The sequence below is a fragment of the Strix aluco genome, chromosome 23 (assembly GCF_031877795.1).
Source record: "Strix aluco isolate bStrAlu1 chromosome 23, bStrAlu1.hap1, whole genome shotgun sequence".
Classification (NCBI taxonomy): domain Eukaryota; kingdom Metazoa; phylum Chordata; class Aves; order Strigiformes; family Strigidae; genus Strix; species Strix aluco.
In genome coordinates, this window is record NC_133953.1 from 6861309 (window position 1) to 6882078 (window position 20770).

General features: G+C 43.5%; 2 protein-coding genes across 3 annotated transcripts in view; one reads left to right on the forward strand and one right to left on the reverse strand.

Moving 5' to 3' along the window:
- The window catches only part of KCNJ5 (potassium inwardly rectifying channel subfamily J member 5), a 63757-nt gene that overhangs the window by 39604 nt on the left and 3383 nt on the right, over positions 1-20770 (reverse strand). The window contains exon 2 of the mRNA XM_074849066.1: positions 9144-9335. The gene's annotated coding sequence lies outside the window, so the exon portion shown is untranslated. The remainder of the gene's footprint in view (positions 1-9143; positions 9336-20770) is intronic.
- KCNJ1 (potassium inwardly rectifying channel subfamily J member 1) lies at positions 531-19854 on the forward strand. 2 transcript variants are annotated; one of them, XM_074849067.1, is made up of 3 exons: positions 531-662; positions 2572-2684; positions 17068-19854. In XM_074849067.1, the coding sequence occupies exon 3, from the start codon at positions 17087-17089 to the stop codon at positions 18200-18202; it is 1116 nt and encodes a 371-aa protein (XP_074705168.1). In that variant the 5' UTR covers positions 531-662; positions 2572-2684; positions 17068-17086; the 3' UTR covers positions 18203-19854. The 2 variants fall into 2 exon arrangements, with proteins under 2 accessions (XP_074705168.1, XP_074705169.1); XM_074849068.1 differs by having other exon boundaries at positions 2610-2684.

The window sequence follows — 20770 nt, forward strand, 5'->3', positions numbered from 1 at the left end:
ACAGCAACTTTCCAGTAACGAGTGAACTTCTGCAGTCAGCCCTCCGCAGAGAATTCAGATGAGTTTCAGCTCAAATCTAGGAAGGAAAGTCTAAGCAGGAATTTGGGCAAGGGCACGCGCGTCTAGTATAGCACAGACCAAATCAAACTGCAGAGGGTTCTGCAGAATATGGCAGGTATCGAGAGGCACCTGGTCCTTTCCAAAACCCACCGCCCATGCAGAGAAAAGGCCTGATCCTCACAAGCAGTCAGGACACTTCTGTTGTGCTTGTACTGGTGGGATGGGACAAGAGACTCAGATGTTGGGGACAATAAGAGTAACGCCAGCTTCTTTAGGCAATATTGCACTACCTTCCCTCACTCTGGCAGCTCAACACTTCCGCTGTGTTTTTCATCCATCCAGCAGCCATTCCTCTGCCTTTCACATACAATATATAAACCGAGCCACAATGTTAATGAGCCATTGCATATAGATGAGCTGGCAACCAGTCTGAGCTGACACAGCCACACATAAAAGCCAAAGAGGGCCTTGGGCTCTCTTCCTTTGATACAGAAGCTGCTGGACCAAAGTACTGTGGAAATTGCATGGTCTAGGGGACACGAAGCCAGGAAGTTTTTCTCCCACCTCCCTTCTGCAGCCACCTTTACTGTTTAGGACACAAGGTAAGAGGCTCAGTGCCATACTGTTTTCTTAATAGCTGACTGAGAAAATCCACAATATTTCCAGATAGACTGTCCCTTCTGTTTCCTTGCCTACAAAATTGTCACCTAATGACTACAGCAAGGGAAACAGAAAGTCCTTTTTTGTGGAACTGGATGTTTGGATTCTAGTCTGCTTACTCGCTGGCTTACCTTTCCTTGGGCAACCCTCTTGATCGTTCTCTGCTTCAGTTTCTGCTCCCGCAAAACAGGCTACTGAGGCTTAAGAAAACATTGTCAAAGAAACTCTCTGCATCTGCTGTAGTGACCTCAGATGCAGAAGGCAGAAGATGGCAGTTCAGGCATTACTCTTCTCTGGGAATGACAGCGACATGGGGCTGGAAGGGCCCTAAAGTATGGCTGTGCAAAAAAACTAGGGTGGGATAAGCTGATACAAGTTTACAGCTTACTAGCTGTTGTGTCGTAACTGCCAGTACTCTTGGGTTACCCCTGTATTAGCACCAGCCAGCCTGTCTTCACCTCATAGTTAGTTAGAGACTAAGCATGTATACCCAGACAGTTAACAAGCAGCAGCTAATGATTTTCACAGCTATACCTTAAGTTCAACGCGTTTCAGTTTCACAGCAGTAACGTGCACACAGCACTCGGATGCACTGAGATGCTCAGGGGCTACAGTAATGAGTTTCTCAAAACTACTGTTAAAAAAAGTAACCACCCTTAAATTATCTTCCATTTTGGGCATGACAACATGTCATGCATGGTTCACTTCCTTAATCTCACAGTCGATTACTTTTCTCAACCCATATAAACATCAGCAGGGAAAAAGAAAAATCTGCATATGTGTTAGTAATAAATTTAAGAATCAGGGCATACCACTTAAGGGTTGACTTGTCAGAAAATGGTAATTAAAAGTGTTCCAGCTGACAGTGCCCCTTTAATGAATTATTAGTAATGTTCTCGGAGAACATTTGATGAAAGACACCATAAGAGTTCTTACTTAAACAAACCAATTTTCTGCATGATGCAACTTCACTGCACAGGAGGGGGAAAATCTCCATTATAGAATCAAATTATGAAAATAACAAAGTAATGGTTTGAATGATCAGGAAGTAACAGGTGCCCCTTCTGTACTGATTGACTCTATTTCCTATACCACAGCCTTTTTCCTTAGGTGCTTATCTAATAACTGCCACTGTCTTCTCAAATTCTGTTAAAAAAGCCCAGTAAGGGGTAGTGTAAAAGAGTTTTGGTCATCAGCTTAACAGGCGTACATACTACAGCGACTGGCCAGCTCAGTTTTAATGCAGATACAGCAATGCCCAGGGACTGATCCTTTTGGCTAATACCTAATCATGCCCGAGGTTTCTGAGCAGTGGTACGTGCGTTACACAAACTACAAAATAGTCGGCTTGTGCTGGGCAGTGTCAGCAGCAGCAAGCACGCTCTCCTTCTATGCACAGTCTTATAGGTGCTGTTGAGTAAGAGCCTCGGCACACGCCGATACATCTGATTAGACATAACTTGCTGTTGCGCGCACCAGCACGGTGCAGGCTGCTGGATCCTGACTCGGCTTTGCTGCGATTGAGGACAGGGGAGCTGAGCAAGGCAACACAAAGCATGTGGGTGAGGAGGTGTGTGCCCGAGAGGGATGAGCAGAGGGCGTGGGATTCCGGGGCTGGGCTCTCAGGTTGAAAAGTAGACAGCAAGAGGCTGCGGGGGAAGCGTGAGGACTTGGAAACACAGTAGGAGCAATGTGTGGAGTGGGGAAGGATGAGGGCAAAGGGCGCTAAGTCTTAATCATGGATTTGTATTTGGGTGTAAATAGATGGGGGGGTGGGAGGTGGTGAGACAGGTGGTGGAAAGAGGCTCTCATGCCTCATTTCCTTTCACTGAGCTTCTTGCTGGTTTCCAGCTCCATCCAGACCTGCTGTTTGTCCTTGACCGTCTCAGGAGAAATGTAACAGAGAGCAGCTCTGGGAATTCACATTTCTCGGCAGAAGTTCTGTGGACTCACCCCTGTAGCTGGTAAGCAGTGATATTCTGGGGTAACTGGGTGGTTCTTGAAGGATTGATCATGGTGACCATGGCCCGTGACCATGACTCTGTGGCCATGGTTCCAGCCATGGAGTTCAGAGCATCCTGCACCTGAAAGCTACTCAACCACTCACCTTAACGCTTGATAATTAAGGTGCATCCTTAAGCTGCTGGACTACAGTGGGAACGAGGGGAGTTTGACACAGGACTGTAGATTTACCTTCCAAGCCGAGTGGCTACAGAAGTGCCAGTTGTCTATACCCTCAACAGGAAAATCCACCAAAAGACGTACTAGCTCTATATACCCTGAGGCTCTATTTCTTGTACGTGAACAGGACTGTAGTTCAGCCTGCCTACTGGAGAACAGCAGCCAGTTTTTTCTTAGCCCCGCCCTGAATATCTTCACAAGTCTTTTCTGCAGAACAGGTAGCTCGGACTACATTCAGGCTGTGAGTGGCTGACGAATTTGCACACTCTGTTCTGAGCACTCACAGAGGTAAGATGGTTTTATTTCTTTCTTGATTGCACAATGCAGGGTTTTGACATGTGAGCACGATTTCTCTGCAGTAGTCTATGATAAATGCAAAGTAATTTAAGTTGGCTCATACTTTAATAAACTCTCTCAACTCCCTTCTGTGCTGTAGAGGGAAAGGGACACGGAGTAACCATGGAACAGGTAACAAACAGCAAGATAGTGTTTGAAGCCCTAGGAATTTCTGTCCCAAAGAGAAAAACAGCAGTTATACAAGTGACACTTGCCTCAGAGGATGCAGCTACTGCAATCTGAATGGCCTCCCTGTATGTGAATGTTTGCTAGTATCAAGAGATAAAACAAGGACGTTAATCTCACTGCCTTTATTCATCTAAAATTTGGAGGTTATGTCAAATCTTGTCACCCAGGTTGTTCACACAACCTGGTGGTGGGCAGGTGAGGTGAGATGCCATGAACAGCTCCTCCAGTCCTCATATACAGTCTAACTCTAGTGTCTCTCTTAAATTAGCTTGCCTGGACTTTTCTAACATTTTGAGGGGTAAAGTAAGGTGAGAGTAAATCCTTCATGGGGTTTACACTGCTTTACTAGGACTCTGGAAATTTCAAGTGACATCCCAAGGTCTGCTACATAATTGAATTCTGCATGAACTAGAGCAACTGATACCAGATTTTTAAAAGCTCCGAGGTAAGAGCTTCACTTTTGGAAGTAATTTTGTCCCAGGTTCAAATTAGACACTTAACAGAAGCAGAAACTTAATTCAAAATAGGAGTTTTGTTACCTAGAGCTGCTTGTGTAGCTGAAGATACAGGTAAGTTTGAGAGGAGTAACTGGATGGAAGCAATTCACCTTGAGGTGACAATTTCTGATGACTGAGAGGAGCTCTGAGGCACCTAAGCTACTAAACTTGGCACTTCAGTAAGTTCCCTCAGGTTGGCGGAATGAATCGACACCATAGAAATTCCGACAAGACTTAAGTTCCTAAACGAATGGGAAAGGTGTAAGATGCCTGTGCCCATTAAACTATATTTTTCACTGGAAATGAGACAGTGGGCTGTTTGTAAAGGGTATCTAAGAATTCAACATTCTTCTCACTTTTCTGTCTGGTTTTGTCTGGAACATAAGGACCTCCTGCAGGAAATGCATTAGGTGCTGAACAGTAAAAGGCAGAAAAGCCACCAGGCACTTGGTGATAGTGTAATTTAAATACAAAGACTTACACAGTGTGGGAACTCATAATAAATCTAAACTTATGACTTTCATTTGCAAAAGTATCTGCAAATCGGCTTAATATTTGTCCATCTCAAACAGCTGTAGTATATTCCCCTCTGTTTCACTTCTTGCTGAGAATATTAAGATATTATGCACGCAGCTTTTCCTCTTCTTAGGTAACAAACAGGTTTCTGCCAAGATAGCAATTGAGCATCTCTCATTTATATTCTCCTAAAATCTGAGCTCCATTAAAATTCTGACTACAACAAGTTGATGTTGTGTTGCCAGCCCACGGCAACACGTTCAAGAGGTCTCAAAGCTTTTTGCGACCATTGAATTTATCCACACAACACCCGAGTTTTGCTTCCGTCTCATGAGTAGGTGGGGAAACAGACACAAAGGGGAGAACATTTGTCCCGTAATACACACAAAAATGTGAAAAGCCAGGAACTGAGCTCAGCTATTTGAACTCTCCAGGGACTGCTTTATCACTTGATTATGCTTCCTAGGTCCCGCAGCCAGAAGCCTTCTTATTAGGGCAGATTAGTTTGTTTATGGGTTGAGAGACAATATGCTCACTAAGTTTACTCTTTGCTGCGAAATAGCAAGGGATAGAATGTGCTGAATGCTGGTCTCTGACCTTGGTAATAAGTTGATTTAATTGGATTTGATTTTTCAAACGTAGCATCTCAAGTCAGCCATAAACTCTGGAATTAGCATATCACATCTCAACACGGGAGAGATTTTAAAGTAGCATAAGGAGATGAAGTCCATGCTCAATGAATTTCAAATTACACTGAGGATGAACTCAGCCATATGCATGTCAAACTAAAATTGTGCAGGCGCTGAGAGCATTGAGGAGCAAAGTTATTAATGGCTTACATTTGCTATTAAGAATGCAAAGTAACTATTTTGCACCCAGTTTGTTCATACATCTCTTCACATCAATGACCCATGTGATGGGTCAATAATTCTCTCAATGCATACGGAAAGCCAAGAGAGTCTTGCAAGTCAATTACACTTATATAAATAATTAGGAACTCAAAAGTAACTGAAGGATTGGAATAGAAAAAGCTCTACTACAAACCCCAAGGAAAGCAGACTCTGCTCCTGTCTTTAGATTTGCAGCTGGTGTTTCCCAGCACCTTCAAAGGGCACTGTGCATGCCCCTGAAAGCACAAATTAGCCCTAAAAGGAGCGATTTTGAGTTTTATCATTTCAGGGAATAATCAGATACTTGTGTAACTAAAAGCTATTTGCTTCCCGCAGGAGATGTGAAAAAAAGTAGGACATTAGGCAAATAGCTGCCTACTGAGATTTGATCCTCGAGATTTGCTCCTGAAATTTGTTTAGCTTTCATGACATTCATCTGTAATAAATCACAGGAACCTTTTAACAAATCTACTAGGCACAAGCAGACTCTAATTCAGACAGACAAAATTTTGCTTCATCAGACTTTGTATGAAAGAACACCAAATGGCTTTAATACCTCTGACTTTAGCTGGAAATCTCTGAAGTCAGGCTTTTTCACGACCCAGGTCTTGGGACCACAAACTGACTTTAAAAGCCACAGCAGGGCTGCGGGCTATGCTGTACACCCCCAGAAAAGACACTGGACTGGCGGCTGTTCATGATGCAGCAGCAAAGAAAAGCTGAGGGAAGGAAACTATTGAGATGAGACTGTAATGGGACAAGATATATCTAGACAGCTTGGTTGAACATCATAGAAATCAGGCTTCGGGAACCAGAAGTAGGACAAAATCTGTCAATCAAGGTTTGCAGTGCTGCCAGCACTGGTGATCACAGCACTATGTAATGAAATCTTCCAAACTACTGGTGTCTGATACTCTTATGGTTGAACCTCAACTGATTAAACACGCAGCATCAGCCAGCAAGTGCCAATCTACCTTGTAGCTGCTATATGACAGTCTTGCAGGCCCAGCGAGCAGAAAAAGGAGCATGGAAGGTCAACAGGTAGCAGATGACATGCTTCAATATAAGCTCTGCGTGTCAGATGGACAGATACGTAAAGGACCTCCTGTAGGAGAGAGCCTATATTATCCACAAGGAAACATATATCTGTTCAGGAATGCAATGAATCTTTTCCCTTTTTAACAATCCTGTGGTTTCATCATTGGTTTCTTTGCTTTTTAGAGGCACAGTAACAATTAAGAGGTTACATTACCTCTCTCAGATGCTCCCATTCCCTATGTTACCAGCTGTAACCCATCTGACTTTGATTACAGCCATCAGGGTGGTTCTTTAGATTTCTGAGGTAGAAAGCAAGCTCAGGAAAATTAAGTCCAAAACACCTATTAATGGAGAGCAAGTCTGGAACGATACGCTTTTCAACACATCTGCTGGAAAACTTCTGAATGACAGACAGGACAGTTCAGAGGAACCTAACGCATGCTCGTGAAGGAAATGGTCTGTTAATATCCCTGTCTAAGAGAAACTATGACCCGCAGTACAGAAATTCAAGAAATAAGGACAACTTGATTGTAAACCAATGCCAAATCAAAGCAACTAGCAGAACCAGCGAGCAGACAGACAAGTAGCAAATGAACTAATAGTAGAAAAGATGCCTGTAAACTATGTATGTGGGATTTACTTATGAGAGTACTAGTTATTAAAAGGAAGAGGGCTGAGAAGTGCTAAGTAATAAGCAGAACAGAACTCACGCTGCAATGTAGCAGGCCTTTAATCTCTGAAAACTGAGACACACAAAGGTGGAAAGCTACTTTATACACAGTTCAGTGGTATAAACTATCCAAGGAGAGCGCTGCACACACTTTCATCTTGAGAGAAAGCCTTCCTCACTTTGTACTTTGTTTACCTTAAGAAAGAAGTAGAATAAGGTATGAAAGAACTGCCTTCTATATGGAAAAAAAAAGCAATAATTTGTATTTATAGCACACCATTGCTCCTGAAAGACCTCAAAATACTTTAAGTGACAGCTGTGTTCAGGGATCATTTCAGTTACTACTGAAGCAACATGCTACTCCAACAGGGCAGGGTGGCCCAAGAGTTGCTTTGTAATAAAATAACACTCTACATCATGAAAAAACAAACATTGTCAACATTAAAATAGCCTCACAGCCGCATGTCAAGTAGTGGAATTACTCTTATTTCCTTTGCACACAGGGAACATGAGTTAGAAAGCAATGGAAACAGTCTGAGACCCCAGAGTCAGGCCTACAGCTGAACAACTGCCTGTTTCCAGATCAACGAATCTTACTTTCTCCTCTTCACCTCCGTCACCATTTCAGGTGGAGCTGCAGGCTCCTGCTGCAGAATGCAGCTACCATCTATCATGTCACCTGGTACATCTCCAATTCTTTCCTCTCACAATCCTACTATCTGAGAAACACTGGGGCTGGGCTTCCCAATTTGAACCTGGCTTATCAAGACCAGTGTGATAGTCCTATCTGAGGTTGGCTTATTGGCAACAAACCAGCACAGCATAATGGTTTTTTGCCAGTTGAGAAATCAAAGTCACCTTGATAACCACACAAGACTGGGATACTGAAATTACAGCCTAACTAATGGTAAGGACTGCAATAGGACAGTGCTCTTAACATCACAGGAAAATATTCCCAGACTGCTGACTAGGATAACCACCCACAACACAGTTTACCCTGGTGCTATAAGGAGGTGAAAGACTGCAGCAGAGCAATGATACCACATTGTTACAAGCACCTTTTTGGAGCACCAGCAAGCTATGTACAGTCTATATCATAAAAACACAGTAGCAGAATTCAAAGGAACTCTTCCTGCTGCAGTATCATCCAGGTTAGGTGTTCATTTGCCTTTCCCTCATCTTCCTCAGGTTCACACAGAGGGAACAGGACCAGAAGGATGATCAGGGGGCTGGAGCACCCCCCTGTGAGGACAGGCTGAGAGAGCTGGGGGGGTTCAGCTGGAGAAGAGAAGGCTCCGGGGAGACCTTAGAGCGGCCTCCCAGGACTGAAAGGGGCTACAGGAAAGGGGGGAGGGACTCTTGATCAGGGGGTGTGGGGATAGGACAAAGGGTAACGGTTTTAAACTGTCAGAGGGGAGATTTAGATGAGATCTAAGGAAGAAATTCTTCCCTGTGAGGGGGGTGAGGCCCTGGCACAGGTTGCCCAGAGAAGCTGTGGTTGCCCCCTCCCTGGAAGGGTTCAAGGCCAGGTTGGACGGGGCTTTGGGCAACCTGGGCTGGTGGAAGGTGGCCCTGCCTGGGGCAGGAGGTTGAAACTGAGTGATCTTTAAGGTCCCTTCCAACCCAAACCATCCTGCGATTCTGTGATATTACAGACCTGACAAGTAGTACATCAAATCCCATCTCTCAGGCTGGCTGAGCGTGCCATGTATGACCACAGAGCTGGGCTAGCAAGGCTGCTGTAGCTTGTTCTGAGTATTCTTTTACAGTGTCTCTGCTCTGGAGCTGGAATTGGCTATTCTCTGTGAACTACTGTGAGAGGACCTTACACCACAGCAACATTCGCCTTCTTGCCTTTGTTCCCTGTTTCTGTGCAGAGTACAGAGAAAGTAACTTCATGCTTTTCTCATGCGTTGAGTAAGCAAGAACCTTCCTCCAACCACACTCAAAGCTGTTGCAACAGTGCTAAGAGTTTTCTGTCAGCAATCTTCCCCACACCCAGAGCTGGGTCCTTTCTGGGGTGGTATGAAGCCACTAGCAGATCAAATTTAACGACACTTTGGAAAGAAAATGTACGTGAACAGAAGCTTTTATACAACAAGGTACCGCTGAGTACTGAGATAAGGTGTGGAAGCAGGGTCAGAACTGTCGGAGTGTCCATGGGTGGTTTTGCCTTGAGTAATGGCTGTCTTCTAGCTGTGTCGCTGACGCCCAAGTCGACCGTCTCTCAGCCTTGGGGGCTTCTGCAAAAGTCCTTTCGCCACACCACACTGGTGACTGAGACTTGACATTGCCAATCTGTAGAAAGAAATTGCAAGTTAATGATTCAACCCCTTAAATACTTCAGCAAAGAACAACAAAATGAGAGAACGTGCAGAATTGGCTCACATGACTCTGCCCGTTTTCCCTGTGACTTTTACAGGTGGTGTTTATACAGTGCTGCCTCCCCAGCCCACATCTTACTGCAGGGTAGTTCTTTGGTTACAGGTAGCTTCTGCTCTCAGTCATACAGGTTAGAACTTACTACAATCTGCCTTTCTCACACGTTTAGAGTGCAACGCCTTTTTCTGGCAGCAGAGAGAAAAAGACAAAACCCGCCTTTCTTCTTTAGAAAGTTTCAACAAAAAGCAAAATGTTTTCTTGTCAAGACTTCTCAGTAAATCAATTCTTTTAAAGTAGAATATGAAACTAGCATAACACTGTCAGTGAGTTAAATCCCCAATTTTTTTCTCTTGCAACCACAACAACACATCACACACAAGTCCACTGCAATGAAAATTATTATTTTTTTTTTTAACCAAAGAAAAAGTCCCAAGAGATATACTTAGCTTGAGAAATAATTTCTCCCAGAGCACCACTTCCTATCAAAAATTTAATGTTTTCAGTGGAAACCTAATTGTCTGAAAATAGAAATAGTTCTGTTGGGAAATCCTGCTGCATAGTAAAGACAGCTTAGCTCCCAGTTCTCCATTCTCCAGAGACAAGTTACCCAGCATGACTGCGTATCTCGTGATGCACTCTGAGGCTGGAGCTGATCTGCTGCATGGGAATTCTCTGTCACAGTAGAAGGTGCTGTGGGAGATATAGTCTAGCCGTGGAATTAGTCTGGCACTGCAAAAATATCAAATAATGAAGTTTTTAGTGCCTATGAAGTGATCATGGCTGGAGAGTGCTGGCAAATGTTTTTGTCTAGACAGAGCTAAGTGCCATGTTTCTAGTAAGTGTCAGAAAGGGAGCGACTGGGGGCCAGGACTGGCCTCCTGCCTCCGTGGCACATAGGGCAGGAAGAAATGCTGCTTCTGTAAATTTACCAAAACCTTAACGGTGTCTGCGTATGAGACGTGTCATTTGCTCTCCAGCCAGCTGAAGTGATTAGACTCTCTCCCCCTAGTAAATGCAGTCATGGATTAATTTTGTGTGCAGCTCTAATTACAATGTATTAATTTCTAACAATGACAGTAATGTCTTTATTGCTGTAAATATTTTACTTATACACCTCAAGTATTTTAACCTTTGAGGAGCCCAAACACTCCTAAGCTTTCAGAAAACATGATTTGCTTGAGTCTCCGCTGCTGCAGTGCCTGTTCTTTCATTTATTCATTTGCCTGTGCTCTCATGAATGAATTATTTCTTCAAGTCGGCTTTGTGAGGGAAGACTGCAGCCTATCTTTTCAAACCATGTACACATGGCATGGTGTGAGCAACATTCCTGGTTGCAAATTAGCTACTGCTTGTTGTCACTGAAACCTTACTGGAAGTGTCACTCAAGTAACGCTAGGGCTGCTCAGCAGCAGAACACATCAGGTAGCAAACTCTACAAAACATACACAAAGAACAATGAGGAGATCCAATTTTAAGGCAGAGGGCCAGAAACCCCCTGCTATAGACTGGCAAGGTGTTACAGCAGTTTTCCTGAAGTGGCTTAGTCCCTTAAGTAACCAAGAGCTCCTCTAGAGTCTATACATCCCATATATAGAATCACAGAATCATTCAGGTTGGAAAAGACCTTGAAGCTCCTCCAGCCCAACCATGAACCTCGCCCTGACCGTTCCCAACTCCACCAGATCCCTCAGCGCTGGGTCAACCCGACTCTTCAACCCCTCCAGGGATGGGGACTCCCCCCCTGCCCTGGGCAGCCCATTCCAACACCCAACAACCCCTTCTGCAAAGAAATCCTTCCTAAGAGCCAGTCTGACCCTGCCCTGGCGCAGCTTGAGGCCATTCCCTCTTGTCCTGGTGCTTGTTCCTTGGCTCAAGAGACTCATCCCCCCTCTCTACACCCTCCTTTCAGGGAGTTGTAGAGGGCCATGAGGTCTCCCCTCAGCCTCCTCTTCTCCAGACTAAACAACATGTTTCCTTCTCTTAAAAATCAGGCCATGGGGGAAGCAAGGGAGGGGATAGTACCTGTCCTTGCTATATCCCTGTTGGGGTGGCTGGGACAATCCTGGTTCACCCAGTTTAGAAGACAGAAGGATGAAACCTCCCCCCGCCATCTAAAGAGGAAAGTTAGGCACTTAAGAGGACTTCTTTGTTAGGTACTCACATAAAGCTGGCTAGATCATACTTGTGTGCTTACAGTAATCTGAGATGACAGACATCCATTCTAAAGATATTTCATGTTCACAGTGGATATTATGAACTAATGCACAGCCCACAGGCAGGCAGGAACCACTTTGCTTCTCCTGCTGAAAAATGGCCATTACTGCAATGGAAAAGGGCAGCTCTAACACCTTACAGTAATTCTACTCAGCAGGAGAAAGGGCAAGGCAAGGGATAAGTTCCTTTGGTGCATCCACCAGAAATTCCAGTTGGAATTTAGGTTGGCAAAATGTAGTCACTTAACTGGAGCTGTGACAAGACTCCCAGGTTGCCATGCTGAGCCGGACTGAAGGATCATATTTCCCACACAGAACTGGCATTTCAGTCAACACTTCGGAGACACAGCCACTGCGTTCAGTGCTCAGCTCTGCTATCAGGAATAAATACTTAATGATGACGTTGCCAGGTCCAAGAAGAAAGCTTGCCTGCGTCAGCTTGCCAGTGCCAGCAGGTCTGGTCCCTTTGCAAACGCGTCCGTCGGAAAGATAAAGTGAGCGTGGAGGATGGCGTAAATCAGATTCTTTTTACGCCCACCCCTAGGGCTAACTGGCTGCTTTAGGCAAGCTTATATTCTTACTATACTTATAATTGATTCAACAGGGGGGTAGCTCTCTTTGGCAGTCCTTGATTCTGATATAATTTTGATATAAGCAGCAAGACAGGGAGACGGGATGTTGCAACTGTCATCCCATCACAACAGGCACATTCCTGCTCTACCCAGGGCAGCTAGCGAAGGGCAAATGAGCTATACTCTCCAAAGGTCTCAGCCAGCAGATAATACACCATGAGACTAAGTGTTAGAGTTTGCTTTTCTCATAAAAAAAGATTTTATAAGTTATTAGGAATTGGATATTTCACATTCTTTGTTCAGAGAAAGTTCAACAAAAAGAAAAACACAGAAAGGACTGAAAGAAGATCTGAGTTTTGAAAAGACCTGAACAGGACTGAAAAAAAAATAATCCTTTAACTCTGTATCACCCTTTCTTCTACCTAAGCTTCTTAGAACTTCATCTGAAGGCCTAACAATGATGTATTTCTAACAAAAGCTGTGGGTTCAGCGGGCCGCTTTTCATTTATGCTGTCTCCCCCTAATGATTTGGTTCTGCCAACTTTGCTCATGCATCCGTTCCTGCGAAGGAAGAAAGACGTATGAAGCCAGGGATATCAGAACTTCAGTGAAATAGCAGGTGACGGAACTTTGTTCTTGTCAGGCCCCCATCAAACGTTAAACACCTTCCCCTTCACTCACTGATCTCCTCAAGTGCTGCACGTGGCTGAGATTAAAGCCATTTCCCTGGATTAATGTGCCCCGCACACAGCGTTGCACAAAGGACTTACCCAAAGAACAATTAAAAGCGCCTGGCCATTATCCCCCACATTCAAAATTTTTCAGAACAAAACAATTGAAAGCAAGTAAGAGCAAAGAGAACCACTCAATTACATTTCTGAGTGAGCAGAGGAACTCCAGCTGGTATGTAGCAATCAGGAACTGTAATGATTGTTGTTACCTACTTGCAGAGAAAGAAAAAGGTAGAAATGCATCTGTTAACAACTAACTTTCTGGGCATTGATCGAATATTCTGGGTGGAGGAACTGATAGATTAGTTTGGAAAGATCAGAAATTTGAGAATGGAAATCTAAAGGTTTCTGCTTACTCTAGTGATCACTGTGAAATACAAGACTGGAACAGGGAAGTGGAAACTCCTTGTTTTCATACCTAACCTTGACATGTCATCTTTATTCATTGAGTAGTTTTATTGGTAAATTCTCCCCTGTTTAAGAATACAAGCAGTGCACCTTCTATAAACAGATTATGCCTGGGGACAGCAGCAATTTTGCTAACTCCTGCAACACGGAATTTCACATGCAAGACAGACAGCAATACCATGCTTATTTGGGCCCAACAGGAAACATATCCTGGTAAATATTAGCTAAGACGTAGCTGGGTTACCTTTGCTGATTTAAACTGAAAGGACTTTAAGTGCTGTATTATATAACTCACTTTATATAATCTCCTCTAGACAGTCTGTGATATACTCACAGCTTGCTTATACAGGAGAGAATTTTTCTCCTGCTAAAGCAACATTTCAGTTGTGTGTGGGAGCAAGAATGATTTGTTGAAGGGAGAATTCCTTTGTCATCCTGCCTGAGGGGTATAATTCTGCCTCTTTGATCTACTTAGACTAGATCTATTTAGACTAGATATTAGGAAGTATTTCTTTACAGAAGGGGTTCTTGGGCATTGCAATGGGCTGCCCAGGGAGGTGGTGGAGTCCCCATCCCTGGAGGGGTTAAAGAGGCGGGTTGACATAGCACTTAGGGATCTGGTGTAGTTGGGATCTGTCAGTGCTGGGTTAACGGTTGGACTAGATGATCTTCAAGGTCTTTTCCAACCGAGATGATTCTGTGATACTTGGGGGTAGCTTAAGCAGGGCTTGTAAAACAACCTCTGAAGAGGGCATGTAAGATTTAAAGAGAAGAATGGTAAAGTTGGGGATCTATTTGCAAGGTTCCAGTCTGATGACCATGCTGATTAGCTCACTCATCTCTTCTGTGGTTATTATCGGTTGAAGTGTATGTCCAGATCCTTGGTCAAATTTCCCAAAGTTTCCAGTGAAGGCTGAATCAGGCCAACTGGAATTGTGATAGCAACTTATCACAATTGAGAAGATTAGAACCCAGAATTCTTCTTCAGATTTCTCCCCTTCACATCTATTCACTAGGATTAGGAGCACGTCTGCTGTAGCTCACCTATGCCAAAGGTATGTGTGTGCAGCTTACAATGGGCAGGGTGAGGCATGTCACACACTATTCTGGTCATGACAGTCAGTGTTCACATTATTGCAGAAAAGGACAAAAGGAATGTCAACAACAGCTGAAGCTGCATGTTTTCACACAATAGGTGGGTTAGGAGTTAAACAGTAGAAAACTTCTTTGATTAGTGTGTTGCACGTTTTATTTTTGCCCAAACTATGCATTAACATGAACATATTAAAAGTGCGTCAGGAAAATAAAATGGGGATTGTTTAGAAAGTGACCTCATTCCCCCTTTCCTCAGATATGTGCTTAAAGTTTAACCTTTGTGAGCTACATTTGCAACCAATAAATTCAACAGCAAAAGTTTAAAACAGTGAAAAGCTACATTACAACAAAAGTGACCTTCATTTTTTTCACCCTAATTTTAATGAGCAGAAGAAAAAGGTGATTTCAGTCTAAGTGCAGAAAGAAGACAACTCTATGAGACAAACAAATTCATTCTCAGGGCTGCTGATACAAACAAGGACATTAAATATAGAATTTACTTCTGGCTTTACAAAATGTAATTAATTTGTACTTAGACTCCATCACTGATAATTTAATATTTTCCCTTTGCTACTGATTATTATATCTAAAGGTTTTTTCTGGCCCCCGTAACTACGTCTAATGGAAGGATTTCTGTTTCAGCCAACTAAAACATTAGGCAGCTTCTCTAAGTTAATCGAGATGCCTATGGAGTAAAGGAAAGACTTCACCAAGCAGCAGTTTGTTCCTTCACAAAATGATTGCGGTGACAAGACAAGTGGACCCTCAGAAGGTGCATATGCTCCCTTTAGTGTCACTCTGGAATCAGCTGTACAACTGGCACAGGCAATTATCTAACATATAGATGGCTGAAGTTAAATGAGACAAATGTCACACTAAATAACTCACACCAGTATATCTAATCCATTACAGGCCTTTGGATTATCCCCATCTTGGATATATGAAATCAGGGTTTAAGGGAGATAAACAAGTCTTGCCACAGATATTTAAGCACATTACTCCGCCCTGAAATTGAGCAAAATTTGAGCCCAAGCATTTTGCTCCTAGCCAAAAAGGAAGCCAGTGATATCATGCAGGGTTTCAGGTAAGTATTGTAGCATCTTTAGCTTGCCTCTAAAAAATTATTCCTAAGGGTTGTTTTAATGACACCTTCTATTGGGGAGGGTAATGCAGCAGTAAAGTAACAGTAGCAATTACAAAGCCCCCAGCAGCTCCTGATCCGAGATGCACTCTTCAGGTCCAGGTCCTTCTAAAGAAAACGTCATCCATAGCAGCTGCAGGTCCCCAAAACATTCAGGTCTCTGTGTGGCAGGGGACACTACGTCCTTAGAGACAGAACAGCCTTTGTGTGAGTCAGCAGTGAGAATATTTTCCCCTCAAGTTCTTAATTTATTTCAGTTGGTCTTAAGCTGAAGCATTTTGCCCCCAAGAAATGCCATTACAGTACACAGTTAAATTCTGCTACATGAGAAGAATTTAGTTTAACAAAGGCTAAATAGGCACACAAGGGTACTCTTTCAGGGTGGGTTAGCACACTGTGCACTAATCAAACATCCTCTCTGGCGAGGAAACGCATTTTATGCTTGAAGGGCGATCAACTCTGAAATCAATTATTTCTAAGAACATTCCTAGGTTTCGGGTCAAAATCTGACCCTAGATCTGTCTATGAACATAACAGGCAGTCTCCAACTCTATAGCGGATCAACATCTCCCCACACCCACATGTCTGAAAAACTTCAAGACTGGGAACTTTCCAAATGCAGGTTAATCCAAATTCCAGCCTGAACACATCTGTAGTATTTTCTCCATCAATGACTCTTATTACCCGGGTCTCTTTTTAACCTGACCAATCATAAAGGACAAAATTAACAGGGACACAGAGCTACACTTTCTTTTAAGAATGGATTTCAGAATCTAAACCTTTAGTCTTAGCATTACCTTTGTGGTGAGTAAACATCCAATTCTCTTGCTGCTGAAATTTAATCTTTTCTTTTATTCTCACCCAAGAGTCCTATCTGAGATGCTTTTGTGATTCCAGAGTTTGACATTCACACCTTCAAACCCAATCTATAATCGTGCTAGAAGTAACTGCATATCTGGCTTAATTATACCTTCTGCACCTACTCTTATTTCTTCCTAAATTCACTATCCACATCGCATCCAGGGTCTCCTAATGCCGATGTACACACACACACACACACACACACACGCACACACACACACACTTGCACAGACAGGCCCCACTTCATCTTCTAAAAGGCAGAAAGTTCTCCTCAAACCCCAGCCACTCCCCACCAGTTTTTCCAACATATGTCCACGATGAAGTTACCTGCTCCTCTATGCCTCCACTTACTCAACTGAACAGAGGACAATATTAACAGCCGACCCATTTGAACTTCACTGAGCAAGCCAAAATGATTATTTTTTTCTGCAATGCTCCTTAGGCAAGAAACTGTTAGCTTCCTCATGTACTTACTGGAACTTTTCCCTACCAGCTAAGGGAAAATATGCAAATTATATAACTTTTTCCTAAACAAGTGTCTTAAGACTTCATCAGAATTTACTTGTCACCTGCAGGTATAAACAAAACCTGCATTACCCATAATGTTTATTATTTCTTACTCTCCAGAACATTATCAGCAGAGGGAATGTTCAACTACCTCCGGAAACGCTTTACCAGCCACATCAGAGAACGCAGCCGGCGAAGAGCAAGGCTTGTCTCTAAAGATGGAAGGTGTAACATAGAGTTTGGCAATGTGGAACAGTCAAGGTTTGTCTTTTTGATCGACATATGGACAACTATCCTGGATCTCAGATGGAGATACAAAATGACTATCTTCATTTCAGCGTTCTTAGGCAGCTGGTTTCTATTTGGTCTCCTCTGGTACGTTGTGGCATACATACACAAAGATCTCCCAGAATTCAATCCTTCCATAAATCACACCCCCTGTGTTGAGAATATCAACGGCTTGACTTCAGCTTTCCTGTTCTCCTTGGAGACCCAGGTAACCATCGGTTACGGCTTCAGATGTGTCACGGAACAATGTGCCACTGCCATTTTCCTGCTCATCTTCCAGTCTATCTTGGGGGTAATCATCAATTCTTTTATGTGTGGTGCCATCTTGGCCAAGATATCGAGGTCCAAAAACCGGGCTAAGACCATCACCTTCAGCAAGAACGCTGTCATCAGCAAACGTGGGGGGAAGCTCTGCCTCCTTATTCGGGTGGCAAACCTCAGGAAGAGCCTGCTGATAGGGAGTCACATCTACGGAAAACTTCTGAAGACCACCATCACCCCAGAAGGAGAGACAATCATTTTGGACCAGGTCAACATAGAATTTCTAGTCGATGCTGGCAATGAGAATCTCTTCTTCATTTCCCCATTAACTATTTATCATATCATAGATAAGAACAGCCCGTTCTTCCACATGGCAGCAGAAACCATTCTGCAGCAAGATTTTGAGCTGGTGGTGTTTTTAGATGGCACTGTGGAAGCCACTAGCGCTACCTGTCAAGTGAGGACATCCTACATCCCAGAAGAGGTGCTCTGGGGTTATCGTTTTGCTCCCATTGTGTCCAAGACCAAAGAAGGGAAATACAGAGTAGACTTCCAGAACTTCAGCAAAACAGTGGCTGTGGAGACTCCCCACTGTGCCTTCTGTCTCTACAATGAGAAAGAAGCTAAAGCCAAAGAGAAGAAAGGTTATGACAATCCTGGTTTTGTCTTGTCAGAAGTTAGTGAAACCAGTGACACAAAAATGTAGTTCCAGATATTCATGGGACTGTAACTTTTTTCAGAATTAATTCAATCGTCAGAGGATTAATAACTTAGTAAAACAAAGAAGAAACACAGGTTTGTTTTTACTCTAAAACAGCATTTAACTTCTCAAAAGCCTCAAATCAAAGAGGAACAGAATACCAGTGATCTCCAGAACACTATTTAACTATGCTATATATATTTCATAGAATTTATATTTTTATACCTATGGGACATTTTATGAAGCTGCTATGTTGGAATGTCCAACTCACGTTCCCAGAGGCATGCAAGTCTGTTAAAAAGCCTGAAAAGATGGAGAGAAACTTTAGGACATGTTAAAGATACACAGCTGTTGGAATAAGAACATGAAAGGGGAAGACAGAAGGCAAAGTTAAAGAAACCTAAGTGACTTAAGAGCCAAAGCCTCAAAAAAATGTATGTTTCTGGTTGCCAAAGTCCTCTATGAAAGCAGACTCTCTGGCTCTGGAACACTTGAGCACTTTTGAACATTTTGAAACAACTCCTTCTTTCTTTGGGGCTGGTACATCTACAGAAACGGAGCATTAAGGGGTGGTACATGCTTAGGAAGCTAGCAAAGACAAAGCTGGGGCCATCCTGCAGCATCTGGAAAATACCACTTTTCTCCTGTGAAAGCCTTTGATCGGTTTCAGGGAAAAATAGCCAAATGGAAAAGAAAAGTGAAAAAACAAGGAGAAGCAGAGATCCACTATGGGAGAAGAAGAATTTTACAGCTGTTTTACCCTTCAGATACTCTTCTCTCCACTTCCCCAGGAGCTGGCTAACTGAAATTATGAAACATCTGAAGACAACTGTCCAGAAAGAAGGTGAGCCACAGTAGGGAGACGAACACATCAACTGCTTCACACCTGGCAGAAAAGAAATCCACTGGGGGAAGAGAGGAAATTCCCAGCTCTAGAGGTATTCTTAAAAAAAATCCACAGTGCAGAGATTATCTCTTCCTTTGAAGCATGAAGGTCTTGTTAAAACAAAAACACAGTACAGAAGCCTCCCACCAACACTGGGCTTCAGATTGAGTTCCAAACTGTTCATCTCACCACGGCAAAATGTGCATCCCTACAGGAGACAAGTTCTGCTCAGCAGTAGCTAAGTAGTGGTGAACATCTTCCACTCAGAATTTTTGACATTTAAGTTTCAAATGCAACAAGAAGCTTCAATAACTTTTTGGTGAATTTCCACTTCCTTACAGACGTTTTTCCCCCCAACCAGTTCTTTTGCTGAGAGTTCAAGTGGCAGACCAAAGAGAAAGGTTTTTTGGGAACTCTTCCCAGTGATGTAATTCAGCTCATCTATTTTCAACGCTGTGGTAAAATGGAAGCATCTTTTAAAAAGCTGCTGGACTGAGCGGTTTTAAAAGAAGGGGAGAATTAAGTAGGTCAAATGATGACAAGACAAAGTTATTTTGCAAATGAACCTAAAGTGAGTATGAAAAGTAAACTCTGGGAACCAAGAGTGTTCAGGTCTCACTCCCAGTGTAGTATCAACTCCTTTGTTGGTTCAGAACAAATCATTTTAGTATGTATCGCAGATTTACCATCGTTAACACGGGACATCAAGTACTTACACTGTACAAAGAGCAATGTTAAGAACAATCATGTCACTAAAGCACTTTAAAAGCCAGTTCTCAATGGTCTCAATCTTTCCTCTCTTCAATGCACCACTGTTACACCCTTCTTCACTTCTAGATGGAAAAGTCAGCACAGAAAGTTCTGTTCTTATCACACACAGAACTACTGAAAATGTCTGCACTGTGGCTAGAACTATGGAATGCTAGAACAGCCAGCCAAAACCTTCAAGGTAATTCACAGATATTGCCTAATATTTTAAGTGTACTGTTTCCTCAACCTTGCAAAATAACACTGCCAACTGTAAAACTATTTCTACAGTCCCAATCACCACAGCATCTGAGCCCCTCCAGCCATTAGCGCATCTCAGATTGTCTGCTTGGAAGGACAGTTGTTTTATCCTCCGCTCTGAATGGCATGCCAAAGCGCCAACAGCGAGAGATTAGTGGCCATCCACAGAAATCCAGGAGAGAGCAGGGAAGTGAAATGAAGTCTCAAGAGTCTCAGGCTTGTCCTTGGGCCCCTCACTCCAAAAAGGCCATTGAATGACTCGAGCGTGTCCAGAGAAGGGCAACGGAGCTGGTGCAGGGTCTGGAGCACAGGTCTGATGGGGAGCGGCTGAGGGAACTGGGGGGGTTTAGTCTGGAGAAGAGGAGGCTGAGGGGAGACCTCATGGCCCTCTGCAACTCCCTGAAAGGAGGGTGCAGAGAGGGGGGATGAGTCTCTTGAGCCAAGGAACCAGCGCCAGGCCAAGAGGGAATGGCCTCAAGCTGCGCCAGGGCAGGGTCAGACTGGCTCTTAGGAAGGATTTCTTTGCAGAAGGGGTTGTTGGGCGTTGGAATGGGCTGCCCAGGGCAGGGGGGGAGTCCCCATCCCTGGAGGGGTTGAAGAGTCGGGCTGACCCAGCACTGAGGGATCTGGTGGAGTTGGGAGCGGTCAGGGCGAGGTTCATGGCTGGAGGATCTTCAAGG